The sequence below is a fragment of the Dromaius novaehollandiae genome, chromosome 8 (genome assembly GCF_036370855.1).
Source record: "Dromaius novaehollandiae isolate bDroNov1 chromosome 8, bDroNov1.hap1, whole genome shotgun sequence".
Classification (NCBI taxonomy): Eukaryota; Metazoa; Chordata; class Aves; order Casuariiformes; family Dromaiidae; genus Dromaius; species Dromaius novaehollandiae.
In genome coordinates this window covers 35,263,654-35,291,114 of record NC_088105.1, presented here as the reverse complement: position 1 = coordinate 35,291,114, position 27,461 = coordinate 35,263,654, and the positions used below count along the sequence as shown (strand labels likewise).

The 27,461-nt window shown below is 39.0% G+C and overlaps 2 protein-coding genes across 9 annotated transcripts in view; one reads left to right on the top strand and one right to left on the bottom strand.

The window, feature by feature from the left end:
- Nucleotides 1–16,143, top strand: part of TTC39A (tetratricopeptide repeat domain 39A) — a 49,223-nt gene extending 33,080 nt beyond the window's left edge. For all 8 annotated transcript variants that reach the window (XM_026105645.2, XM_026105658.2, XM_026105665.2 and 5 more), the window contains 9 exons: nt 38–105; nt 236–295; nt 1,073–1,234; nt 2,938–3,029; nt 4,095–4,215; nt 6,542–6,653; nt 9,399–9,513; nt 10,214–10,330; nt 14,246–16,143. In XM_026105645.2, coding sequence (XP_025961430.1) covers nt 38–105; nt 236–295; nt 1,073–1,234; nt 2,938–3,029; nt 4,095–4,215; nt 6,542–6,653; nt 9,399–9,513; nt 10,214–10,330; nt 14,246–14,366 — 968 coding nt within the window. In that variant the 3' untranslated portion in view covers nt 14,367–16,143. The remainder of the gene's footprint in view (nt 1–37; nt 106–235; nt 296–1,072; nt 1,235–2,937; nt 3,030–4,094; nt 4,216–6,541; nt 6,654–9,398; nt 9,514–10,213; nt 10,331–14,245) is intronic.
- Nucleotides 16,144–23,708: 7,565 nt separating this feature from the next.
- The window catches only part of RNF11 (ring finger protein 11), a 33,097-nt gene continuing 29,344 nt past the window's right edge, over nt 23,709–27,461 (bottom strand). Inside the window, exons 2-3 of the mRNA XM_064516194.1 lie at nt 26,459–26,628; nt 23,709–25,890 (exon numbers count right to left, since the gene is read on the bottom strand). Coding sequence (XP_064372264.1) covers nt 25,719–25,890; nt 26,459–26,628 — 342 coding nt within the window. The 3' untranslated portion in view covers nt 23,709–25,718. The remainder of the gene's footprint in view (nt 25,891–26,458; nt 26,629–27,461) is intronic.

The window sequence follows — 27,461 nt, the reverse complement described above, 5'->3', positions numbered from 1 at the left end:
GACTATTTTTATCACTTGCATTTTTTATGCAATGCAGGGACAGGAAAAGGAAATGTTGAAGAGGCAGAAAGACTACTTAAGCCTTACTTGGCTCGCTATCCAAAGGTAAAATGAATCATAATTTAGTTTGACATGATTGTTTAGTGTTTCCTTGCCAAATAAAAAAGATCTAGACTGTATGATCAGCCTGAAAATTGCTGTAAAATACTTGTATTTTTATTATTATTTATTACAGGGAGCCATATTCCTGTTTTTCGCAGGCAGGATAGAAACACTAAAGGGTCATATTGATGCGGTAAGTCATCCTTTTTCACTTGGAAAAATGAGTCTTGAAAGCTTTAGAAAAACTCCTCCAAGAAAAATATTTTCTTTTTGGTTAGTGCTTCTTGTGGCTTTGGCTTATCTGTAATTTATAGTTTATGAATTACAAATAGGAATTTTGAAAACAATCTTGAACAGTTTAACCAGCTTCTTTTGCTACCTTTCTCAATTTCTGGTGGTAACTTAATTCTCCAGTATTAATGACACAGTTTTTTCATTGTCTTCTCTATCCCGAAATGAGTGGTGCCTTTAATAACATCCCGTGGTATTCCTTTGCCTTCAGTCTGGGTGAAGAGTCACATAAGACTTAAAGGAATTAGGGGGGTGAAGAATACATGTCCAAAATACTTTGAGACAGGGAACCAGCTGGTGTACAGTGCTGTAGCTCTCTTGAAGTCTTTGAAGCTATGACAATAAAAGTCAGCTGAGTATTCTTCCTCTGACCTTAGTCTCCTGATTTCTCTAGGAACAAACACTCATTTTTCCTGCACTTAGGATTGGATGTAACTTCCAAAAATGGGGAGCCATGTGGTAGGGGTAAACTTGATAACACCAGGATGACTGGGGAGCCATGGGTCTCATCCTATTATGCGAAGCCAACAGACATTATTTGGGGGAATATTGGGCTCTGATTAATTTGGAAGTTACAGGAGCTGTGGAGACAGATCGTGGAGTCCCAGTGCCTGTCACAGTGCTGGTGTCTGTGCGTTCACAGGTGATTAAGGTTGTGTTTGGGATTCTCTTTGTTCAGGCCGTTAAGAGGTACGAAGAGTGTTGTGAGGCGCAGCAATACTGGAAGCAGTTTCATCACATGTGTTACTGGGAGCTCATGTGGTGCTTCACCTACAAGCGCCAGTGGAAGATGGCCTTCTTTTATGCAGACCTGCTAAGCAAAGAAAACACTTGGTCGAAGGTAAGTGAAGTGGAACAATGACAAAACATTTAACATAGGGTAGAAGGCCCTGTAGTATCTGTTAACTCTCAGTCAGATTGGCTTGACTTTTTGTAGCTTTGAACTGAGTGAAGGTTGTAAAAACAAAACCTGGTCTGCTGAGGCTTTTGTAAAACAATGTAAAGTGCAAACATTCAAATCCGAACAGTTTCTGGGAAAACGGGTATGTTTTGGGCCTGATGGGTAGTTGAAGAGCAGCCTGTTAAAGATGCTCTGTCGCAGATTGATTGGTCCTTTAGTCAACACACTGCAGTTAGTGGCAGGTTGCCATTTATGGATGTGAGCTCTTTTGGTGGTGAGTGAGGCTAGCCATGATGGTGCCTCTGAGGTAATAATTGAAATTAGAAGAGGTACCTTGCCTTGTGCATCTGCAAGGGAGAAGTTCTCTCATCCAGAATCCTGGTGGTTTTCTTTCCTGCATCTTCACCTGAGCCCCAGGGAAATCTGTCAGAAGGGTCAGGGGTGGGTGTTTATTAGGCTTTGATTGGTTTTTCTCCTCTTAATCTGATCACACTGTGTGTGTGTGTGGTGGGAGGAGAGGTATCTGTCTGTTTATTCTATTACATATTGGATGTATTGGCCACATGCAACCAAAACTGACAAAAGCTCAAAACGGCCAGGTGAGAGAAACTCTTGTAGTGCTTCCACTTAGGTTAAAAGCTGCAGTGTGAACTCCTTACAACCCAGAGGATTCCAGCATTGTGTTAGGCCGTAGGATCCCCAGATGCATTTGTCTGAGTAGTTCTACGGAACTGTTGTTTGGGAGGGGAGCCCTACTTAACTAAAAGCTTTAATATCCCAAAGCACTGTAGTATTATTAACATGTATGTCCTTTTAAATTGCCTGTAGAGTTTTATAGTGCATTTCAGGGGTTTTAGGAAGCATCTGTTTCTATATTAATAGGTAACCTACAGTGCAATACGATAGGGGCAAAATAATAACAAAAAAGTGAATGATGGCCACACATATGGACTGTTGGATTCAGTTGTAAATAAACAACCACATCTTAAAATATGCTCTTGAAAACTCTTGAAACTTACAGATACTGTATACTCCTTAAATCAGTACTCAGGAATTCACCAACTCTTTTTCTCAACTATTGAGATATTATCATGTCCTCTGCTGCTTTTCTTTCTTGGTTCCTGAATATATGACTGCTCAGGAATCCCTGTATGTTTCATAATCTGAAGTCCTGAAGCCCTTTAAAAAACATTTGATGTCCTCTAGGACTTGATATATGAGATATGCTAGCTAGTCGTGATTGGACAAATAGACCATATGATATTATTTTCTTCTCTAAGCATGACCTTTTCATAAGTTTTCTAGTGTGTATTCTTGAATAAAAAGATAAAAAATTCCCTTTACACAAGTATGACATTAAATTGTACCATTGTTCTTGGAATGTGAGCAGAAACTGGTACAAAGAAAGCAAAGGCATACATGGTTTAAAAAAAAACAACTCATCATTTGCTCTTCTCCCCTTTTTGAAATACTGCAAGCGGTGTTTGAAAGCAGATTTTCTGGTTAAAATTTTGTAGAATCAATTCTGCTGGCAAGCAAAAGCAGCAACGTCTTCCGCTTTGTTGCTGTTTTGTTCTTTACATCAATAATGGTGATGATGTAAATTCATTTTACTGTACAGGGATTCTTAATTGCATTTGCAGGCTACCTACATTTACATGAAAGCTGCCTACCTCAGTATGTTTGGACCAGATGACTGCAGTCCTTTTGGAGACAATGAAGTTGAATTATTTAGGTAAAATCTGCTAATTCCCAGTTATGGCAGTAGTCAATTTCTTATCTTTTCAAGCCTCAGTGTTGAGGGAAGAGAGGGAAAATTACTCCTTGAGCAGTTAGGAAGATCTGTACAAATAGCATTTGAATTGGCAAGTAATTGAGGAGTGAAACATTCCCATTAGATTTATGTGGACCCTGAATTGAGACAGCAGTTTTCTACTGACCTAGAAATACTTTGGAGGCAGGATATTAGTTATATCAGCCATACAGTGGCTGCTGCTGTTGTATGTAACATTCACGTGCTTTTTCAGGTGTTTCCTTTAATCATGTGATGTAAGATCTCAAAGCTTTAAATAGATTATGCTACAAAATGTGTGCCTCCTGTAACGACTATTGGAGAGCACATCAATAAAACTGATTCTTGGGTTTTGGATCTGAGAGGAGTATGAATGAGTTAAAAGTGTAAGTGCAGTATGTGCTATTGACACAATAAATTAAATCTAGTTGTAATGTTTAAGCTCAAATACCTGAATTCTGTTGGGCTGAAGAAAGCTAATTTGTTTTTTGAAAATTTTTCTGTACAACTTAAATATCACTTTTTAATGTATTTACAGTATATTGATACTTTTCAAGCCTTTCATATTTTATCTAATCATTACAAGCAGATTTCACTGGATTTGATTAATTCATATTAATCAGTGAATTAGTTTGGTCTTTGGGAGAATGGGAGTCAGAGTAACAAAATCTAGCTTGTCTCTTCCTCAGTCTGTGAAAGACATGGGCCTTGCTGCATGTCAGTGCAGAGTTGTAATAATTTAGGCTCATCATCTAATTTATTCACCGCAGGGGTAAGCATCCCTCTTTCTCCTCCTTGATTAGAGAGGAAGCCTAAGGAGATATGCATCCCCTGCATAAAGGCAGCTTTGATGAATATGTATTGCCCTGCTTCCCCAGACATAGCAATAACTCAGTGTGTGACAGCTTTTATAAGCTCTCTTCAGTTTGATTTTTTTAAATTTGAATCTTTTTTTTCTCCAGAGGTTCATAGAGTAAAAATTATTTTCATTTTCTTTTTAACCTTCAGAAGTGTTCCCAGTTTGAAACTGAAAATTGCAGGGAAATCACTGCCTACGGAAAAGTTTGCCATTCGTAAAGCTCGACGATACCTTTCTTCAAACCCTATTCCTTTGCCAGTTCCACCTTTGGTAAGTTAGAAGTATTCCTCCCCCTCCCTTATTATAATTTTCCTTTAATTTATAAAATGGAAATGAAAATGAGATGTCTATAATAGGATCTTGCCATGTTTCTAAAGTAAAACCTCTGCAAGAGACTGGAATGTTCCCAAAACAAAGCCAAATGAATGCAAGGAATGTTGTAAAACTGGGGCATGCACCAGCCACAGGGAGCTCAACCAGCTGTTTGTCACACACAAGTGTGTTGCATGTGTGACCCATTATTCCGGCTGTAGACTAGAGTGCCTTTAACAGCTTTCCATGATTACCTTTTGAGGAACATTGCCCGGGGTCTCTTCTGTCATGTTTGTCATTTACTGAGACTACTAAATGGAGACTTTAAGGTACAAGTGAGGGGGAAAAAAAATCCAGGAAACAGTGCAAGAATTGGGGGACTGAATGTAAGCGTCTGCTTACATGCCCCTGCGTGCTTGCAATTTGGTGCTCTCCAGAGCACCTCATGGGTGGCAGGATGAAATACAGCCTATTCTTTTTGGCCAGTCCAGAAAGCTATTCCATACTGTTAATTTTTGTGCCTGTAGTGCTGGGAAATTCCCCATGGCCAGGTAAAAACCACTGCATAAGGTGCCCGTTGCCTAGTACGTAGTACATTTACAAACATCTGTCTGCAAAGAATGGGTAAAAGAACACGAAAAGATTTTGGCTCCACAGGTTTGCCAAGTGCAGTGGAGTTAACATTTGCAGTGTTTTGAGCTGTTGTGTTTGAGAAACAGATGGATAATAGTGTATACTCTTTAAGAAAACGCCGGAACAAGGAGAGCTTCTCGGAGCTGCCAGCGAGTAGTGATTTCTCAGCCCATAAGCTGGGTATGTGATACAGTGCTTCTTGTAGAAATTTAGTCTCTTGTGGATGAATTACGGTATAGCATGGGTATTCCCCAGAGGCCACTTTCCACTAAATTCTTAAGACTGAAATGAAAGGAAGATTTAGGTTACTTAGATTTGCCTTTCAGGTTTCAGAAATTGCGGAGAGTGAGAAACGTACACATCTGGGTTTCGGTTGGGCTGTTCTAGTGGGATTATTGGCAGGACAGCTTTCTCTGCTAAAGGCTTTCTGGGGTGCTGGGGGCACTGCTGCAGTTGCATTGCAGAGGCAGCAGATGCCGCAGCTGAACAGTTAAAAACACTCGGAGGATGTGTGGGATTGGGGTGCAGAATCCCAATTGAGCTATTATTTCTCAGATTTTTCTTTTCACTGTGAATGGACTTGCTGAGAGAAGAGAGGCCTCAGCTCAAATATTTAGCCTAGAATAAATGTAGATTTCATAACATGGTTTAGGCATAGAAGTACTCAAACTACATTAGATACAACAAGATTTTCCAGATCAGATTGTGAAGGCAAGCATGACTGGAGTTAAAACACTTTTGTCTATTCTGTCCTGACAACTTCTGGTCCTATAGCTCCAGAACTCAGTTATTCTGTACAGGAATTTTATAGAAGAGCTTTAAATTATCAAATACAGACCAGGTTGTGTAAGACAGACAAAACAAAACCAAAAAAACACATCATGAGGACCTGTAGCAGGACTCTATACTGTTTCCATCTTCAACTTTGTGAGTGCCAGTAGCAACGGGCACTTTAATACATTTGGTCTGGTGAGGCATTCTAGGGAGAACCACCAATAACAAATAAGAATTAAACCAAGAGCTTTTAATAGAATTTACTCTGAAAAACATTTACAGCTGAATGCAAAAGAAGTTATTTTCTGAGGGAACTTCAAACAAACCTGAAAATTTAAGAGGTTTACAGTTCTGCTCTAGAATTCTGTAGGTTGGTTTAAAGTTTGTCTTAAAGATTGTTTGGGGGGGGGGGGGTTGCCTGATGGTTGGTTGGTTTGTTTTGAAATTGAGATTTCATATTTTCTATGGAAGCAATGTATTATAATTATTTGTATTTATTACAGACCTGGCTAGGTTAGAACTGAAAAACAAGAGGAGGCCTTAATCAAAGGACAGTTATCCATGAGGAGTTCTGGTTTAAGTCTCTTTGTTATGTTGGTATTGGCCTTTATTTATATGTGAGTTAGTCTTCTATTCAAGCAGTCCTCTTTGGTGTTGTGTGAAGAAAATGGCCCTTTAGGTGTTTTCCAGGACTAACTAACTCTGAAAATGTATGTAACTAGTTTTCGGTTACAGTGAAAATACATATTGACAAACTGAGTTTCTAGTTAAGGAAGTAGTAAGTTTCTCACCGTGGCTAGAGACAAGCTGAAGTACTTGATAACTGCATTTGTCCAGTGCCATAATTAACAATGCTGTCTTCTCTCCCTGACCCTAGGAAATGATGTATATCTGGAATGGCTATGCTGTAATTGGAAAATGCCCAGATTTAACAGAAGGAATGTTAGAGACTTTAATTGAAGCAGAAACAGCATTGGCAAGAAGTAAAGGTAACCAACCAGTGATATGGTTTAAGCAGGTATTTTACAATGGGATAGCTAAAGATACTATCGGTGTATAAAGAGAAAGCCTCATTAGTAAAGTTAATCTGATCATAGGCAGAAGGCAGATTGTGAAACCATAAACTGTTAATGCAGATAGGAATAGTTTTCCTATTTTAGTGTAGCAATAACTTATAATGGTAACAAGCTATTTTACATCTGCAGATACATGAGAAGAATAGTCTATGACATGTATTAAAGGCCTGTTTATTTTGCTGTATCTATTAATTTTAAAAGATCAAATTTAGCATATACATTGACTTGATTACTTGGACCAGAAAGTTTTGTTACCCTCAGACACTGTATTTCAGTTCTGAAGGATAAATGAAAGGAGACGAAGTATCAGTCTTGTTTTAAAAATGCTGTCAACTTATGATGAGACCTTGGAGGGCTGAATGGTATTTATATGTCAACAGTATGCTGTAGAAAGCTAGGACATCAGGGATGGGCTTCTTTTGTGCTATGAATGAGCTCTAGCGCAAGAAAGGAGGTTGTGTGGAACTAGAGCAGGCTCTGCTGCCACATCTTCCATCAGTCTGGTAATTAACTGTCCACGAGAGAGCTAACGGCTGTTAACTTCTTGCCAATCCTTCCCAGCTCCTATGGGAGTGCAACCACGCTCCCGTAGGGGAGTGCACAGCCTCCCGCACAGTGTTTCCTCCTACTGAATGTGTCATCTTTCTTATATACTACCTTCCTGCAAAAGGATCAAGCCCATCTTGACAAAGGAGCATAGGTTAAATCACTGCATTGTGGTCTTCCTGTGCACAGTCCTTGTGTTACACAGGTATTCTTTTAGAGTTGAAGGTGTTGCTTGAAGGAGGGACTAAAGCGGTCTCCTTTTTAATTCCTTGAAAAAGACAGGAGAAGAGTATTTGCAGTGAAGGTGACATCTTAGACAGCTTTTGGCAAAGCCTTCTTTCACCTTCTCATTTGGCTACATCATTTTAGATAAAGTTATTTATTACTCTGTTTCTTCTTTTCCTATTTTGTGAATAAGGCTTGGCTAATTTTTGCAGGGATTTTTTTGAGGTTGATTCATCTTTGTAAAACTGTGAGGACCTGTGGTCAAAAAGTGTGATATATTTTAAAGACATCAACAATTTAAAGTATTACCAGTTTCAAGTAGTGACTTGTTTTCAGGTATCATGCTTTCCTTGAGCTTTCCTGACAGTGTTTGAGGCTTTACTATTGTATTTTCTTGTATTTTCAAATATTTTCTCTTATCGTTAGATTCTTAATGCAAGAATCTAACGCTATAAAATTACGAGCCTGAAAACATGCATATGACTAGTGTTATACACTATAAAGAGTCAAAGGAAGTCAGTTATTGGAAATACATCTAGAAATATAAATCTGATATACATAATTATATCTAGGATAGCTCCCTAAATATTTGTTTATATAATCCAGGGCAGTTTGTCCAGGATGTGTTAAAAGTAGAGAAAATACATGCATGTGATTGGGTTCATAGAAAAGTTGACCAGAAGGGACAATTGATCTGCTTTTTATTCTTCTAATGAAGTAAGTAAAACTTCTGTGGCTTTGAACCATCTGACTGTGGACATACTTCGTGTGTCAACTTTTGCCCTCTTCCCCATTCCTTCTAAGTTTGTTTTCTGAGTAGTCATTGGTCATCTTCCCTGGGTTTTGCTTTGGAGATATGCATAGATGGTAGATTTCTCTATAGGACTTAGCAATAGAAGTGACTGTGTGTATTGCTGTAGGTGCAAGAGTTTCCCAGTGCGTATCCCACTGTAGGATCAAGGTCTCTAACTGCATACCCCAAAGGGGAGCAGCTGTTTCATGCTGTGTGTGTCAGCATTTGATCAGCTGGTGTGATAGAGAACTGTGTGACCTTGAGGAATGCAGTAATAGAAATAGGGTGAAATTCAATAGGCCAAAATGCGGTATTACACATTTTGCAGAAATTCTTATTTGTTAGTATTTTATGAGCTGGAAATGAGCTTTGCTTATAGATTTAAAACTAAGCTGCCAGGGTGGAAAAGTTATTACACAGATGTTTTCAAAATGTACCCTGCAAAATTTTCCTGATAGAGAAGGGCTGCTAGTGATGACTTTGGGCTAGGCAGTGTTAAGACTGAGTATATGCAATTCTGGGCACTCACGGCTAGAAATACAAACTCAAAGTGAAACAGGTGAAAAGAAGGTACTGTAGGAAGATGAGGGAATGTCAATTGTAGCCAGCAAAGTTAGATGTATTTTCTTTAGCGAAAGGTGGAGAAATGATAAAACTGTTCCATATGAACAGATCATGTGGCTATAAGTGAAGGAGGGAGAAGAGCTGTATTTAGTAAAGAACTGTGAAGACATAAGGTTGAAAGATTATAAATCGGACCTCAGTATTTCCAGAGTAGAAACTTTAAGAGTTTTTAGGTGGCAGAACAATGAGATTGTGGAATCGTCTTTCAGCCGGGGCAGTGGGGACAGAACAGCTCAACAATTTTTAGACAAAGTGTGATCAGTTTATGGAAAGGGTGATGCACGTTTGGGATAGCAGGAAACTGCACTAAATGAACTAAATGACCCAGTTGGTTCGTTCTGTCCCAAGTTCCGGTAAATAGATCATGCTCCTACCTACTTGTGTAAAAGTTTCCCTGAAGGCAGGAAAATCTCCAATGCTCTAAACAGTTTTCTAAAATGTGCCATCTCATCATTTACTTCACCTTGCAGCTACAGAGTTACTAGCAGATGACCAGTGCGTGATAAAACTGTTAAAGGGTTTATGCCTCAAGCATTTGGGCAAGATCTCAGAGGCAGAAGACCATTTTACTTACATCCATTTAAAGTAAGTTTTCATACCTGGCATATAGGAGAACTCCTGAATTTCTCAGTAACTATTCATTTTAAGCAAGGGCAGATGAAACGTTGTTATGAATAGAAGGGAGAGGGCTACAGAATCTTTACTGTTTATTTCACCTGCTTTGATGTCAAGGGATCACAATTTTAATTGCCAGTGTTGTTAGCCATGTAAGAAAGAAGGGTGGCAAATCTGCAGTCTTTACTGGGGTATTTTCTCATTTTGGGGGACTATACATGCGTAAAATCTGTGAGATACCAGTGCTTCCTCCCACCCCCTTATCAGTCCTGAAGAAGCTATGGCCAAAGAGCCCAACGCAGTCTGCAGAGACAGATGGCAGCACAATTATACTTGGAACGTCTCTACTTCATGCAGTGAATGGCATCTCTTTTTGTCAGTTCACACGGATAGAGCTCATAATATTGTCACCTTTTCTAATTCTTCCCTGATAATAAGGGCAATGTTTTATAATCCTGGGAAATAACATACTGTGTAGCATGGTTATGCAAAATACGCATTTAATAACCTGGAAGGTAGTTTAGGATAGAGAACATGACGAGTGTTGTAATAGAGATTGATCACTCCTGCAGATCTTAGCTAATTTCTTATTTATTTATGTTTGGAGCTGTTAAATGAAGGAAATGACATATCATTTCAAGATCTCAATGCTATTTCTTGTCCAATGCAGTGAGAAGAAGATAAAATATGACCATTATCTAATTCCAAATGCTTTGCTGGAGCTTGCAATACTACACCTGGACCGGGGAAGAAGAGAAGAAGCAATAAAACTGCTGGAAAGAGCCAAGTAAGCAACTGAAAAGCCTGTGCTGATGTCTGATGGGTCAGTGTGGTATTTTACTGAAAAGCGGGAAGCAAAACCATTTGAATAATACCATGGGAACTCATTGTTTGTTTATTCAATGAAAGCCCTAGTTTAGATTGGGGCCTTTCTAATGGTAGACACTATCTGATTATTCAGTCTATGGCTATCCATCCATTCTGGTAGGAGAAAAAGTAATTTTAAAGATCTTAACGTAACTGTCAAAGGCTTCCATGAGAAATAATCCATGTGTGACAAAATTAAATAATCTTTGTAGGCTCCTTACTTTTTCATAAAAGATGTATTAAATGAAGTCAAAGCTCCGTATTATGGTTGAAATGGCATTACTCAAATTGATGGCTATCAGTGCTGTTTAATTCTATTTGATGAAATACATTTAAAGATAACTCTTCAGATTGCATTTAATATCTTTGCTTGCATTGTTTTATCTGCATCTGGAATGCAGCTGAAACACCCACCCTCAGTATTTTTGTTGTGTGATTGATTTTTCTGTCAGAGTAGGTTTATCAGGAATAGTTGGACTTTATTGTGTATGTCCATTATTGTAGAACCAAAAAAATATATTTGTGCCTCAGTCTCACTCTTAGCTTCTCTGCTGAGCCAAAATTTCTTTCTGTGGCGGGGGGGGAACCTATCAAAACCAAACAACCTTTCAAGCATCCTGTCCAGGTTGTCCGTTTCCCTGCCTGGGTACTGAACGATTCCAGATGTCTGCACATTTCCAAGTGCAGAGTGAGGCCTGCCACTGCTGCAGGTGCAAGTGGCTGCAAAACTGATGTCTGGTCCCAAGCTTCAGAGAGGTCAGCTAGTGGTTTTGTATTGAGGTTTTGTCCACATCAGTCTACTATGCAAGGAAGAGTGGTGAATCAGTCTGCTAAAGATTATGCCAAAAGCCTGTCAACACAAAAATTGAAACATTACAGTTCTTAATCTTCTATGCTTGTGAGCCTGGACTCTGTAGACCCATGGAAGACATTAACAATAGCAAAACTTTCATTAGAAAATGCAGTGGAAAGTGTTTCAGTCAGTTTCACATTCCTCAAAGCACGCATTTCCTTCTGTCCTCATTTTCTTTGTTCAAATCTATCTTGAAAAGAGGCCTAGAAATTAATAATTCAGAACTTCTCATTCTGTCTAGTCCTTTTATCACTTCCTGCTGAGCCATTTGCATTCCCACTCGGCGCGCTGTGGCTCAGCGCACAGACCCCTTCAAGGGAAGAAGTCGAGCTTAAAGAGGAACACAACAGATAGCTGCTTTCAGTATATTGTTACCCAGTGTATGAAAAACTAATACCCAGGCTTGCCGTGCTCAAAGAACCCATGGAAACTGGAATGATATGCAAATCATAGAAGTCTTGTTTCAATCAGTTATAAAAAAAATGCGGTCCTTAAATGATCACTTGTGGCTGTTATACGTGACAAGAAGTACCAGTATTTCAGAGTACCAGCCTGGTTTGGGTCCATGTATCCCTTCTCCAGTGTAGGCCCCTGTGGTGGAACTCTAACTTCAGCTTTAATTTCCGAGTAGACCTTTGTGTACCACAGTATCCTTAGCCATCCTTCATATACTGTTCAAACACATTTTTTATTCCAAGCTAAAGCTGCTGAACTCTCAGGTAGTATCAGTAAGTCAGAATGTATTATGTCCGTCAGTAGAGGGCACTTCTACTTCTACAAATCAGTAGACGCAACCACAAAAGCAGTACCGTGGTTAGCGAAGTCTTAACTCCGAATGCACGGATTTTCTAAGCCTTCAGCTTAAAGTGCTGATTTTCCTTTTAGCCACTAGAGGGAGAAGGAGTTGTCTGTGGTGGGTTTTGGGAATGCAGAATTGGGGTTTGCAGTTGGCCAGGGTGGAGATGAGCACTCTGCTAGTGGATGACGCTTAATTTGCTTGACCTGAATCCATATACTGCTGCTGGCTTGAATGTTTCAGCTCTAGGAGAAAGAGTGGAATGAGATGATAAACAGTTTTGTTTTGATCGTGTGCAGAATCATTTCTATTTGTATAAGTTACGAGTAAGAATGTCAGCCAACTGATGAGAAAAACAAATGGTGTTTTTAATTTCTTAATGACAAAGTCTACTTAATTTAAAGCAGAAACTCCAAAGAGTTTCAGATCAATGTAGAGGACAACCTGTTCACTTCCTCTATTCAGCCAGCTTCTTGAGTGCTGCAGACATTATAAGCTGATGAAGGACAGCTGTGGAATACCTCCTTTTTCACAAAGAGACTGCCACTGCCATAGGGGCAGTTACCACGCTTTCATGCCTGATTTAAATTATGAATTTTGAACTGAAATGCTTTTAAAATATACAGATTGTTTAATACTTGATGTTATGTTTCTGTAGAGTAAAAATGGCAAATACCTTCTAAAAGAAAATTAGGAAAGTCTTACAGCCATTGGTGTCTAGATTCTGTGTGTATCCTACAAGAGTTGAAATGTTAATTCCTAGAAAGTAGGGCCTACACTTTCTTCAAAGGCTCTTCAGGATATAACTTAGCTACTGGAGACTGTAGGCAGATGACACCACTGAGCCAGCCACTAGATGTTTGTGAGGGAAGGAAGAAATTCCTTTTTTTCCTGCCAGTCTTTCCCTGGGCTGGTGAACTGCTCCTGGAAAGCCTGTGTGGAGTCTTGCATGCACCCTCTTTCTCTCTCCAAGCTTCCAGGGCAGCTGGTCATCTGGCCTTATTCCCCGCTCACACAGTACAGCGGTGCTTCTGTAACACGTGTTTGACAACCACAGGACAGAGACAGAGGGGTTCCCTCTTCAGGTTCAGGACTTCTTTCTCTCTCTCTCTCTCTCTCTCTCTCTCTCTCTCTCTCTCTCTCTCTCTCTCATTTTTTCTCTCTTTCCTTGAAATGTGTCTGCTGAATTAAGATCGGTTCAAGATTCATCTTTTCTTGGGAGTGTTTTGTAGGTGGTACAGGGAATGGTGTAAGTAGGACTGCATACCATGGTTGAACAGGCTTCACAGTTGCTGAGCTTCAGCAGCATCTCTCCTTTCCAGTGTCCGAAGCACTCAAAAAATACAAGATTTGGTTTGCTTGTGTTGATTGGCATCAGGGAATGATGGCTCGCTTATGATCTAAGGGTAACTTCCAGATTGAGAATGATGCCCCCGAAGTAGTTTCTTTGGAAGTCTTAGCTTTATTCTTTTCCCTCATGTGTTGCTTTTAATATATTTAAGTTCTTTTATTGTGTATTTGGAAAATAAGTGGTAGATGGTTCAAAGTATCCAGAAGAAACTGTATCACTGAAACGTGTCTTTCCCATTACCACTGTACCAAATATAGGCAATTAAAGTCTTCATCTCTTTTTTTTTTTTTTTTTTTACTATATTTAAAAAGTGAATACATTCTTAATTCACTGTAATTTTCATTCTATACTGCTTAACAGTTAGCAGTGGCTGTCAGTCACATTCCTGTCCATACTCTAGCTTAGAGTTAAATCCTTGCCTTTAGCACACACTAACCATCTTATTAAAATGAGGAAAAAATCCTGCAAATGTTTGTTTTCAAATTTGTCAGTAATACTTGGGAGGCAAAAATATCTAATTTCTGAATGTAAACTAAGTAGATGTTATGGATGTTTAATATGGACTAAATATTTTGATTGAGTGGAACAGATTCAATTTCTTATTAAACTGTATTTTCCCTGGTAATTGCCAGACAGCGGAACTACAAAAAAAGAACAAAGAGCTGCCTTGTTTGTCTAGGAACCCATGCCTGTATTTTAGAGTAGGCAACAAAGGAGCTTGTAAAGAAAGGCTTTCTGCTGTCTACAGTTGTTTTGCTTAGAACAATAACATAGAGATAACTTGAAAATGTTTAAAATATATATATTCATCATAGCGGATCTGCTTTTGCTTTAGACAAAACTACAAGAATTACTCCATGGAAACAAGAACACATTTCAGAATTCAAGCAGCCCTGCACCAAGCCAAATCCGTCCCAGAAAATGGAGTGCACTCTGGAGCCTCGGCGGTGTCATAACTTTTTCTTCTTTGATGTCCTGCTCGTTTGCAGACTTTGGTGCAGAAGATTACTGACACTTCAGAATTATTTTTCCTTCTCTTTCAAGTCAGTGAGAAACCAAATCATTTAAAAATTTAAAGGTGATGCATAAAACATTAATCTAATGTAACAACATGGCAAAAAAAAGTCTCAAACCAACCGTAACCCTTAAAGAAAATTTTTTTTCAACAAGTGGCTTTTTGAATACTTATATCTGTGTAATTCACTTGTATTCATGTATGCCTTTTTTTTCTGGTGTCCACAGCATTTATTAAGCAAGCTAGAACATACAGCAGAACAATTGAAAAAACCTTTTAAGGTTCACAGATTTAATCTGTTAGCTATAAATGTTCATTTGAATTCATACTGCTAGCAGTCGAAAAGGAAGCATCACTTCTTCCAGGTACCTATTTAGTTGAAATGATGTGAGAAAATCTCAGCGCACAAGAAGCGTAGCAGGGAGCAGTTTTGAATCCTGGGCATTTCCAGTTGTGCATAGAAAGCTTCTCTTTACTAGCTTTTACTAGTCATTTATTTTGCTGCTGTAAGAAATTTGCTGGTGAAGGAAATGGTCTCTCTTGTGCAGGTATCTTGGCTTTTTCTTTAATTTGATCTTCATGTCAAGCCTGTCATTTGTAATGGCTGAATAATTTACAGTCTACCAAGGAGTTTAGAAAAAAAGAAAAAAACAAATGAAGATGACAGTATAAAACTGTATCACTTCTTTGACAAGATTAAAAATGGGAGGACCTAAGGAACCAGTTCTGTCATTAGACTGAACATGATTTGGAATTTATGTCATACCTAAGCACAAGTCCTTGAAGATCACTTAAGAAATAGCAATATGCCACTGGCTGTACAACAATACAAAGTTACTGTGACAGTCAACTCCTTAAAATGATTGTTCTTAGGCTTACCTAGCTGAGATGTCCATGTTTAAAGAGATCATATGGCCATGTTTCCTTGTGAGGAAGTTTAGGTTGGAGCAAGCTCTCTTGGTACAGTGCTCTGCCTTTTACAAAAGAGTACACTTGCTCTTTCTGATCTTTATTGATTTTTGGGGGGGTCTATGAGGAAGGTGCTTTGAGGGGGATTGAGGATAGAGCAAAGGGCTAGCTCCCCTTTCCAATGCTGTCTGCCATAGAATTGCTACTTTTCCGAAAAACTGGTGAAGTCAGCGGTACACAAATTTGCACTGTACTTACTGTTCTTGAGGCTAGCTCCATGCTTTTACTCCTGGGTTTCTTTGGGACAGATTTCTACCTCCCTTTTGAAAGAGATTCTTCCCCATGACCTGTTCTGATATATGGAGATGGGAGGTCCTCTGACAACCCTTTTTCTCCAATGGAGATGTTTGTCAGGAAGGTTCCTGTCTATGTATCTCACAGTGAATATTCTTTCTCAAGTTACTGTTCGTAGTAGAAGAGAAAATTGACAGTTTATAACTTTGCTTTTACCTTCTCTAGGAAAATAACATTGTTTTATAATGCAAATTCATGTGCAAGGAGACAGAACCACCTGTTCCTCAACACTGAGAACTTGCATTGTCTTAAAAATAGACACCCTTCATAAAAGTCTTCCCAAGTTAAAATCACAGATGAAGAATGCATTTTTTTTAAAGAAGTGACTTTCTCAGTTCAGATGATCATAAATAAAATTCAGTACGAACAATTACACTATTTACATATTGTGCATCAAAATTTAAGTGTAAAAATTCAGCCATTCTTTGTATATAATAAAAAAGATTCTTGTTCTACTTCATGCATATAACGCCTCTTCTTCCAGTTGTGTCCTTTTCAAATACTTTTGGCAGTCTAAGCATCTTTGGAGCAAGCAGTTCCATGAAAATTAGCATATCCTGTACTTTGCAGAAAGCGAACAATCCTTGGGACTGTAGAGTCATCTCACAAGGCCACTGAAATGCTCTTTGAAATTTCGCCCACATCTGAGTTTCGCTTATGCTGTCAACTACATTGCACAAAGGACAAATACTGTGCAATATGCAATCAACTTCCCTGATTCTTTGCAGAGGTGAAAATCATAAGACTTTCCTAGTCATCTTTGGCTCAGCACAAACACCAGTCATATCGTGGACCTGATCGCCAGCTTTTGGTATCTCCATTGAGGACCTTGTTGTCAGCCATTATCGAGTAGTCTGTCCTTTCGCTCTGACTTTTCACCTCCCACCCGATAGGGAAGAGTCACCTTCCTGGTGCAGCAAGGACTTGCGGACTGTAGTATTCTGAACTCGCTAAAGGAAAGCAACACCTTGCTTGTGGAAGGAGGAATGGAGGATCTGGTATGTGATCACTGTACATTAGCCTTGATTTTAGGTATGTTATCTTTTGACTGGCCCACCCTTACTCCCTGTCCATGGGTATGTTTCATTTTGATGCTCTGTTCTGGCTAGTAAGCAAAGATTCAGGTGTCAGTCTGGCCTGCAAATAATGTCACGATACCTGGAAGGTCTGTCCTGGGGTGGTCTCTCAGGCTGGAGAATCTTCCTGTTGCTTTTACTGAAGCTGCGGCGTTCCTCGCAGAGGAGCTCTCCAGTGTGGTAGATGGCTTCATCAATCTGGCTTATCAAGTACAGTGAATTAGGGAAAGCAGAATTGGTGGGAGAAGTTCTCAAACAGCTTTAGAGTTCAGTATATTCACCTACCGAAAAATAGGAGATACGCGAGTGGAATTAAATCAAGGATTTTCAGCACGACCTAAGATTCACAAAGAGTAAGTACTTCTTCAGGTAGATAGAGCCAATAGCTCATTTGCAGGAGTGATTAATTGCACTTTCAGTTTTTTTATAGTCTGGCTAATGCTTGAGAAACCCACTCCAAGGGGGTGTACTAGGTTTTAGCCAACAACTGCTGCTATCAACTCTCTGTCCTCAGTAAAGCCAAAGAACTTAACCAAAGGCAAGCTAATAGCTCATGTAGCAGAAAATAGTATTCTGCATTTGGCAGGACCTTGATCATAAAACTTATATATTGTATTTCTTTTTTTTTAATGTATTTTATTTAGCAGCACTGATGAGTGATTTCCTGTCAGTAGCTGAGGAGAAGAAATTCATACTTTGTTTCCTGGACCTCTGCAGCTGTTACCGTGACTCACCATGTGATATCGCTGCGTCATCCGAAAGTGGTGGTGGCAAGGAAGGGAAAAAGCGGTAAAATGAGGATCACCTTCATTGTTAGATCTAATACGTGGAATTCACGTATGTGCGGTCTCTCATTAAACTGAACGGAGGTATAGGCTGAAAAGTCATCAGTGAGCAGCTTATATGGAGCTCTAGGTATGCATTAACACCTAGCTCCTGTGACTAACGCTAGATGAGGTAACCAGCTGGGTGAAGTACAGTGAGGCAAAGCTGAACCTGGACACAGGTTTTCCTGATGATCAGAGGAGAGTATTTGGATGAATTCACAAGCATGATGCAATTTCTATTATTTGGAAGCACCCACTTACGATTGCTTAACTAAACCAATAACACAGGAATGCATTTTGATTTATTACAGATATGCAGTGCTGTTGTTGTATAGTCTACAGTTAATGCCTTCTGTCATGGATGGTTAGTTCAAAGACTGTCCCATTCGGACAGGCACTGTCCTAGCCTCAGGTTACTGTATTTACACTGTAGTGATACAGCATTCAAAACTTTGCTTAGGAAACTTTGCCTTTTATAAAACATAGCAGCACAAAACAGGATCGTATCAAACCTTTTCTCCCTCTTTGCACTGTTTTCTGCATTAAATTCTGTATTAAGTCCAGTGCTTTTTTATTTCCCTGCTAGTTGATCTAGGGCCTGGCTCCGAACAGCTACAAGGTAATGGCTTGACAGCTATGGCACCTTGCATGACTCTGGCCCAGCAGAAGCATCCGCAGTAGAAGTAATGCTCCTCTGCATGACACAGAGCTTTCCTAGAGGCAGTCCCAGGATGCAGAAGGCACCCCCAAGACTTTAAATACAACCCTCACAGCCCCCAGTTCCAACTGCAAGGTACATTTCTTCCTCTTTAGCATAAAAACACAGCAGCAATGCACGTGTGTATGAAATGACCAGAACAGTGCGTTGCACAGAGTCCCCCCTCTGGGAGGAAGAGGAGAAGATAAATAGAGGTGAGTCATGTTGTTTACTGCTGTACAGGAAAGTGGTTGGAAATGTCATTGATGAACATGATCTGAAAACCTGAACAGACTAGAAATGAACTTGCTTCTTCTCGAGTTATGTTCTGCCAATACCCTCTTGTGATAATTTGCCGTGTATGTTGGCGAGTATTTTAACCGAATGATTTGTCATCATAAAATGTTTTTAAAGATGCTTTAAGTTTAAGATGCTCTCTAGGTTTGCTTCACATGCATCAAAAAAAGCCAAATACAAATATTTTCTTTAAAAAAAAAATGCCAGCAAATCTCTATGTCAAAAGATTTATGAGCAGAGCTAATAAATATCTGCATTGCACTGTGGTAAAAATCTGCATGGTGTTTTTTCCAAATTCAACAATATTTTTGTAGGACTAGGCTACGTTCCATTATTTTCTGGGCTTTTTACATCTCTGAACCTACTTACTTTCATTGCTGGCTAGACATAGGCAAAATGCTTATTTAATACCATGGATTGTGGTGAATTCCAACTGCTTTCGCTGTCTGTGGCTATTTTACAGAAAGAATACGAAACAAAGCATTCCCAAGCCCCCCAGCACGCTGCCTCTATTGGCTACTTCAATTTAAAAAAAAAGAAGCCAAAAAACATTTTATCCCATGTTAGTCAAGTACTGTAACAACTGTTTCAGGTCGGCGGATGAACGGTAGCGTAGTAGTCTCTTTTTTACCTCTCACTTTTAGATTAATTGTGTTTCTGACCTGTTGATCCAAAGGGGACATAATGTCCAGCTATTTTAGAGGAAATATCTGGTGTTTGAATCTATTAAATTGACATTCAGTACTAGCAAGGGAGCTAATGATAGTTAAAGGTTACTTTAAAAAGTTCTAAAAGTTTTAAAGTTAAACCATAACTGTAAGAAAAAAAAGCAACACCCTGTTTTCTCTCTTTTATGGTGTTTGACTTATTTTTTATTACTGAGAAAAGCAATATAATCAAGTAAATTGCATATGTAAGGTATCTTCACCTTTTCATGAGTGCATACCTTGTGAGTTTGAAAGATGATGACTACTAGATGCCAGTGATGGAAAACCCTTGATGAAAGGGCTTTGCTCACAGCCTTTTATCAAGAAAATATAACGAAGGTTGTTATTAAAAATGCTGATTTGGGTAACATAGGTAATGTTTTCTGTAAATACTTTTTAAAAATGCTACTTGTCTCTTAAACTTTTGCACCGGCAAGCTGCTGGAATACAGATGGTAGCGGGCTTTTGGATTAAGGTTTACTTCTGATACAGTAGTTGTGGCTGTTTGGAGTCCGTAGTTTACATGGATTCCACTTTTGTGTCTGTGCCAGCGTTGCGTGCCTACATTTCATGCACTCTGCTTTCGGCAGTGGAGCAATTAAAGAAGCCAGAAAATTAGGAGTCTCGGGCCCATTAACATCACGATCATTTATATTAGCGAGGCAGTTTGGGAACTGTGCAGAGAGGAGAGCTTCAACGCCTGCGGCTGCTGGAGAGCAACAGCCTGTTCTTTGTTCAACTGCTTGTTAACGAAGAGTCCGGTTTTGCTTGTGTGGACCCGAGATGGATGCTGCGCTCCTGCAAGGAGTGCGGGCCTCCCCGAACGCTCCTTGCAGGGCCAAGGTTTCCGTTCAGTCTGGAAGTCAGCAAGGAGACGAGCAGCTCAGTGCAGAGACTTGCGCTCTGCGTCGTCCTGGTATGGGAATCCCTGCCCCAGCCCGTGAGAGGGTGCTGCTGTACAGGTGAAAGGCATCCTTTCCGCCCAGATAGGTTTCTCGCTTTTGCAAACCCTTTTTGACAGAGAACTTTCTAATCTAATGTTATTCCTATCAAACTGTCCAGAAATGGAAAAGGGAGTTATGAGAATGCAAGATAAAAACTGTAAGATCCAGGAAGAACTTTGATTTGTATTTTAAAACAACAGCTACCAAGAAAATCCAGACTGAGAGTTTCACGGGATTTGGATTAGTATCCTATGATTTGGCTTTGCTCAAACACTCACTTTGCTTCTTTCAGTTCTTTCAGAGAAGCAGCTTGCTGGATTTCCAGTTGTTTGGCTCTTTCTTCCAAATGATTCTGAGCAGGATGTGCAGTGTTTGCATCCCGGACGCAAGTAGGTCCTGTAGGACTGCAGTTCCTCTGCTGAGACACACCCCTGGGAGCTGGGCCTTTCCTCTGTTGAGAAAGAGGAGCAGAAGCTGCAATATGGACAGTTCTCATCGCTTACCGTGTTCCTTTTATTCTGCAGCGCAAGCAGGGCTTGTGGAGGTAAGGACCTACTTAGTGCTGAAGTTGGGGGATATTAGTGCCATAGATGCAATATATAGATTTTTCATTTGTGACTGTGGCACTGCCTAAAGGCTGCCTCTGTTGATAGCACCCAAAGATGCAAAAAAGGAATAGCACCTGCAACACGCAGCAGAGTTGTACAAGCACGACCATGCAGCTACCACTGACGGGTGCGTGGCAGGACAGGAAAAAGAGGCTAAGAAGCTCCAGGTGCCTGTCCTTCTGCAGCGAGAGCCTGGCAAACACCTCATGAGCAAGATATGGCCTGTTGTGTCCAGAAAAAATATTTGATGCAGACAGCCAGAGTACACCTAATGTGTACCAGCTTAAACGTTTACTATTGTGTGCCCAGTTCTCTTTGGAATGCTTTAGTAACAAAAAAAAAAAAAAAAAACCTCCAAGGTTTGAGGCTGCAAAGAACAGGTTTATGAAGGCATTTCTTCTTCTTTTTCAACTGAGAGGGCAGATAAGGTTTGGGTGCTTTTTTGTTTGTTTGTAATATGGTTGGTGCCCTCTGGCTGAGTAAGACACATAAATACCTTTGCACTGGTAGAAAAAGATACAGGCATTTTCACAAATATTTTTTTCCATTATATTATATATCGGTTCATCTCTGCAGTTTTCCTTAGCTGTTCCGAGTCTATATGCAAAGTGGATATTGTGAGAAATTTGTTGGCAGAATGCAAATACTGCTAGTTCTTCTGTTTAAATCAACAGAACATTTCTGCAGACTACGCTTTTTATCAAAATGCATAGACTGCATTGTATACAAAGAATTCCAAAGCCCCAAATTCTTATCCCAGAATAGGCTTAAATGCAAGAGAATTGGCAAGGGATGGTTAGCATAAACTATATTCCCTAAAGCTAAAATTCTGTATAAAAGGAAAACTTAATCCTTGAAGCTCATTTTTACTCTGGGTATCAAACCAAGAAGTGTTCTTCTGGGCAGATTTTTTTTTTTTTTTGGTCCAGCTTTTTATAGGTCATCAGCTACAGTAGTATGTAGGTATTAAATAAAAATGTGGTGTCTCTAATGGTGTCCAAGAGGTATGTGCAGTCATAAGGTGTCTGTAATTACCTGTATTTCCAATTAACTAACTTCCACTTTGTAAGGCCATTTTAATCCAGGATTTAACTGATGAGAGGCCCTGTATTTTAGGTTTCAGCCATCTATTTATTTAACTGACTGTCTGACTCAGAAGAATTTTCATCTTCACCAAGATTGCACAAGGACAGGAAGTATCAAGGCTTGAATCTGTGACAAGTTTAGGTTCAGGTATTTTGTACTCCCTTAGACTAGAAGTGTGCAATTTCCACCACTGCAAGAAAAGGACTGTAAACTTTCCAAACACGTAATTGCTTTCAACCTTGGGAAACTGCAGGATAGTAGGAATTTTTTTAAATATTACTCAGTTAAAGCCTTTTTACGACTCTAGCCCTTCACAGACTTTAAAATTCTCTGGGCTTTTTTTTTGTTTATGGAAAAAATTAATGTTTCTCTCTCAGATTTACATAATGAGATCACAATAAGTAACAGGGATTATTGTCTTTAGAAGTAAAATTATTTAAATGATAATCCTAGTAGTATGCAATCATTTTTAAACATAAAGGTCATTATAGAATTGAGTATGTTACCTTTTTTTTTTTTTTTTTTTTTTTTGCTTCAGGTTTGTGAGAATGTTTTCTTCTGCTATGTGAGACAAAATCCACTTCCCCCTGTAGAGATGATAACCTAACAATTTCCCTGCTGCTGGAAGCATCCTGGATGGTGGTCGATGCCCTCGCCCCTCATCTGTGTTATTTAGTAGTTCAGCTTTTGATCTTTTTAAGCGTGGCTGCAGGTTGCTGTTAGAAAGCGTGGTGTTTGGCAGTGAGGAGGGGTGCGTGGCCTGTCAAACACGATGGCTCTTGGATCGTTGTTTGAAATTCCAGGGGACTGAGCGTGATGATCCACTCGGTCCTTCTTGGAGTCTGCGCCCATGTGGTTGTTTTGCCAGGTACCGTTTCTAAAACATGAACAGTGTCGCACTGAACACTTTCAGGACAGAGCATACCACCTACGAACTGCTTTAAAGCAACAGATTTTTCTTAGCTTCGCTTGATGACTATTGCTAAGCCTGATGCAGCTACACCTTTGCAAATATGGCATTTACAATCATGGTTACTTATACACAGTAGCTGTGACAGTATTTTTTTTCTTTTTCTTCAAAATACTTTGTAGACGTTTAACTAGGGGCTTGTCTGCCCTGAAGCATACAGCCATGCATAGGACTCGCTGTGGTCAAGTAGGTCCAGATGAGTAAGAGCTAAACTATTCACTGAGCTGTAGTAGACATGGGTTAGGCGACAGCTCTGTAAATGGACTGCCTAATGTGCTGGAAGTGTAGGTAATTTATTAGACACCTCTGAGACAGGAGGCAAGTATAATCCTCATTTTACAGATGGTGGAATCAAAAGACAGCTTCAGCTGTGAAACCATCTCTAAAACTCAGGTGACTAGAAAGCTCAGGTTACACATTACTTTGTATTAAGTTCAAATAAATAACTTTTTTGAATGAGAAATCATCCAGAACAGCATTGCACCTAAAAACTTGAAAAATCAATTGATTTATTCATTATATTTACACATTTGCTTTTAAGCTAAAATTTGATGGTTTTTTTTTTTTTTGGAATGTTCTTCTCTAGTCAGCTCTAGTTTTAGCCCTTCACACCTTTGTGTTATTTAACAAGTATTTTAGTAAAAGTAATTTCTTCCTCTTAGCACGGTAAGTATATCACTGTTAACAGTTCAAAAACAAAGTGCCTAGAAAAAGCATTCAGCTCATTAACAAGTCACTTAATATTTCTTTCAGATCTTTCTTAATCAAGTCTTGTAATAAATAAAGACCAATACCAACATGACAAAGGTGTTTTTTAAAATTGTTCATTTGCCAGTTTTAACAAGATAAAAGAAACTAATATTTTACGTGGACATTATGCTTTATGTAAAAACAAAAAACAAACCCCAAAACAAACAGACAAGGAGGAGGACACAAAAGAACACACATGGAATGATGAAAAGGAACAATGATTTCCCAATGAAAGATATTGCACAACTTCAGGTCTGCCTTCTCAGATTTTGCTCAGTGTAATTAAGTAGGTATGAATTAAGCAAAAAATTGTGTCCAGATAAATGTATAGCAATTTCAGTGAATCCAGAACTGTTGACTGCTTTAACTTGCTTCTGAAGGCTACTCAGAGCTCTTCTGTAAGAGAGCAGGTTGCTGTCAGCAGCAACAGTAATAAATAAACCAACATGTTGATTCTACATGCTGCTGACCAACCCTCCAAAAATTGCCCATGACATGCCTAATTCCTCTATACTGTGAGTACACAGAGTCTTCAAAGTACTTGGCTCCTTAAATGCAACTTGTTATACCAAGTACTCAAACTATATATGCAAAACAATCAAGAATGATCCCTGATTTGTTGCGGTTAACTTGAGACTGCATCTCACTTTGCAAGACCAAGACTTCTCAACGTGTCGGTGTTGCACTGAACATATAAAAGTCACAGTAGGGTACATTAAGGAAAAAAAATAAACATGCTAAGTGGATAAGAGGACTTTACAACTACAGTCTTTGCTAGACCATCTCTTAACAAGCACATACTTTTTTGCTGCAAAATTAGATAATTGTGTCATTCTGGCTTTAGCAGTACTATTTCCCCTCTCAATTGCTACTATGAAATTCTGTGTTTATATAAACTTTGCCTTTATGTGCAGAACATAAAATATATTTTTCTCATATCTGATTTCATAGCTGCTTGGTGGACTGATGTGTCAGCCAGCAGGGCTTAACAGATACATTTAATACAGGAGACTGAGATACAGTATGTTTATTCTTAACTTCTGATAACCTAAGAACTACAGGAACAAGAGATGCAGTATCCTTTTACTGTCATCAAAACCAACCATTTTTAGGGAGCAAAAAAGTTGAATAAGTTATCAACACTAATGCTACATTTGTTCCAAATATACTTTGTTTTTTTTTCTTCTCCAATCGTGATAGCATTTATTGTCCATCTGGCCCACTTTTAACTTGATCAAGTTAAAGGTGACATACTAAAGTTTAAGAATCATTGTTTCATCAAAACCCAAGCAAGTCACATAAACCATGAAGTCATAATTTTAATGTAAGACTTGTTTCATATCTCCATATTCAGCCTCACTTGCAGAAAAGGGATAATGCATCTCAGTTTGCTTACAAGCTAGGAGATCACTTTGAATTCTGCATATTCCTAACTGCAAACAAAATATAGCACTTTTAACAGGTTATAAATAAACTGGTTTTCAAGCACAGAGCCAGCCCAACAATAATAACACACTATTAAAAAGACCTAAGGCAATGAATTCCATCTCCAATGGAAAAAAAAAAAAGAAAAAAAAAACTGTGCAAACAAGCTTAAAACTATTTCTTTGTGCCAGTGTGTTATAAAATGTAGATTTTAATAAAGCCTTGACCCAAATGCCAGGACTTGTGAAAAGAATCAGAACAAAACTGGTTACTTTATTTAGGAAAAAAATACTCTTATCTTGCTGCTAATAAAATTGGATACACGCAGTTTAAACATTTACAGTTGCTGTAACACTTTACACAATGCCTATATACGGGTGTAAGAACAAACATTAAAGGACAATGGTGGGTCAAGGCTTTACATTAAAAATAACAACCTACTTTTTCTATAGTCTCTAAAATATTATGTTTTTTTCCAATATTTGCAGCCATTCAGGAATAATTTTTATTTATTTTATTTAGGAAATGTATATTTTGTGCATGATCTTAATGCCTAATTCCTGGCTCTTTGGGCTGAATGACAAAAGGATCAAACCCAGTGAAGCGGATGGTCTCCTTGAAGGTTCAGTGGAGAAACCCTGGCTCAGTTAGTCTCATATGATGAAAGCAGTGCTGCATCCACTGGCTCCATGCAGGAAGGACAGGTAAAGGATCTCATCAACCAGTCATCTATACAGTCCAGGTGGTAAATGTGCATGCACGGCAGAAATCGGATGGGGTCCCCATAAACAAAGTCCATCATACAAATGACACATCTGAGGGGGAAAAAAGAATTGTAAAACACTTAAATTGCTGTTACCACACTGGAAATGTAAAAGAGGAATAACATCTACCCTAATTATCTTTGTGTCAGACTTGTATTATTTGCAGATAGTGTGAGGAACTCCCAGCTCCATTAACGCTGCCTCCAGCACTGGCTCTCTTGGTGCTCCCTCTGCCCTATTCCCCCCACGTCCCCACGTTAGCAGAGGACAGGAAGCTCCACAGATTGGAAAAGGGAGCTCTACAGGTGAGGAAGCAGCCGCAGCTTGAAATTATTTCCCCCATGAAGAGGCAACAAAGAGGGAAGAACCCTAAAAGCATATGAGTGATAGGACAGGGGGGAAGGAAAGCATGTTTAATCTGTAACACAAAAGCAAAGAGGATAAAGGAAAGTGATGTCTGCACAACCATTTTCTCAGAAAGATGCATCAAATTCTGCTCTCTGAAAATAAGGCAAGAACAGGAGGACAAGCGAAAAGGAACAGGTTATTTCACATGGTGAACTTTCCCATGGCAATGTCATGGCACCCAAATTAGTTCAGTTAAATTTCTGTAACTTACTCTCTGATCTTCTTCTCAGAGCCGTCTCTTCCGGGATCATAGACTCCTTTAGGCAGGTGCTGAATAAGGCCTATCCTCTGCGCTATTCTGATCTGTTCCTCTTCTGTCAGCTGTGTTGCTAGCCGAGTCTGGCTAGGAGTTGGATGATAGACAGGAACAGGGACCTGTTCCTAAAATTAAAATATTTCAGTTGAAAAAAATTGCTTTCCTAGTATTTCCTTACACAATATAGGCAGTTCGTTTAACTCTTTCCTCTCTTAATCCTACAAATATTTGTATGATTTCCCAATCCTGCTTTGTAAACTATGGATTGCAGTTATATGGAGAAAAGATACTGGCCTTGCTCTTTTATCCCTAGGAAGGCTGGCAAGGATCTCTTCTTGGCTATTCTCTGCAAAGGCTTTTTGTCTCTAGGAGTCATTCATAGATTCAATGCATGCACAAACGCCACATGAGAACAGGCAAGTAATAAACATTACAGGCACTTGGCCAAGTGGTAGATACTGAATTGAACAATGTAATGACTAAGGAAGAGGCCCAAGCATTTGTAACAAAAAAGTTCTGTTTTTACACTTAGGAGCAATTACTTGCAAAGATCAGGACAGTGTATAGTTGTAGCACTTTAGAGAAAAATGTTTCGTTGGTTCTGTAATTAAAATAATGATAATGTGAACTATTCTAGGCCACCCAAGCAACAATCCAGAATTGTAGATTTAATTCTTGCATGCTTAAAAATGTAACCTGGACAGTGCAAAGAATTGCTTAAATTTGTATTTCAAATTTTACACTTCTTCTCATACATTAATATGATTTTTACAAGTTCTCCCAAGGTGGATCTCAAGTGGCATAGATTTAGAATACATATTTCCCAAAGAAAAAATATGCAACTTTTAGATGTTGTGCACTCTTTCCTCTGCCACATTCTCAAGACTTCTTTTGAGCATTAATAAACTTTAGACCAGATATTTAGGCTAACATTTATATTAATATGGTACTTATTTTA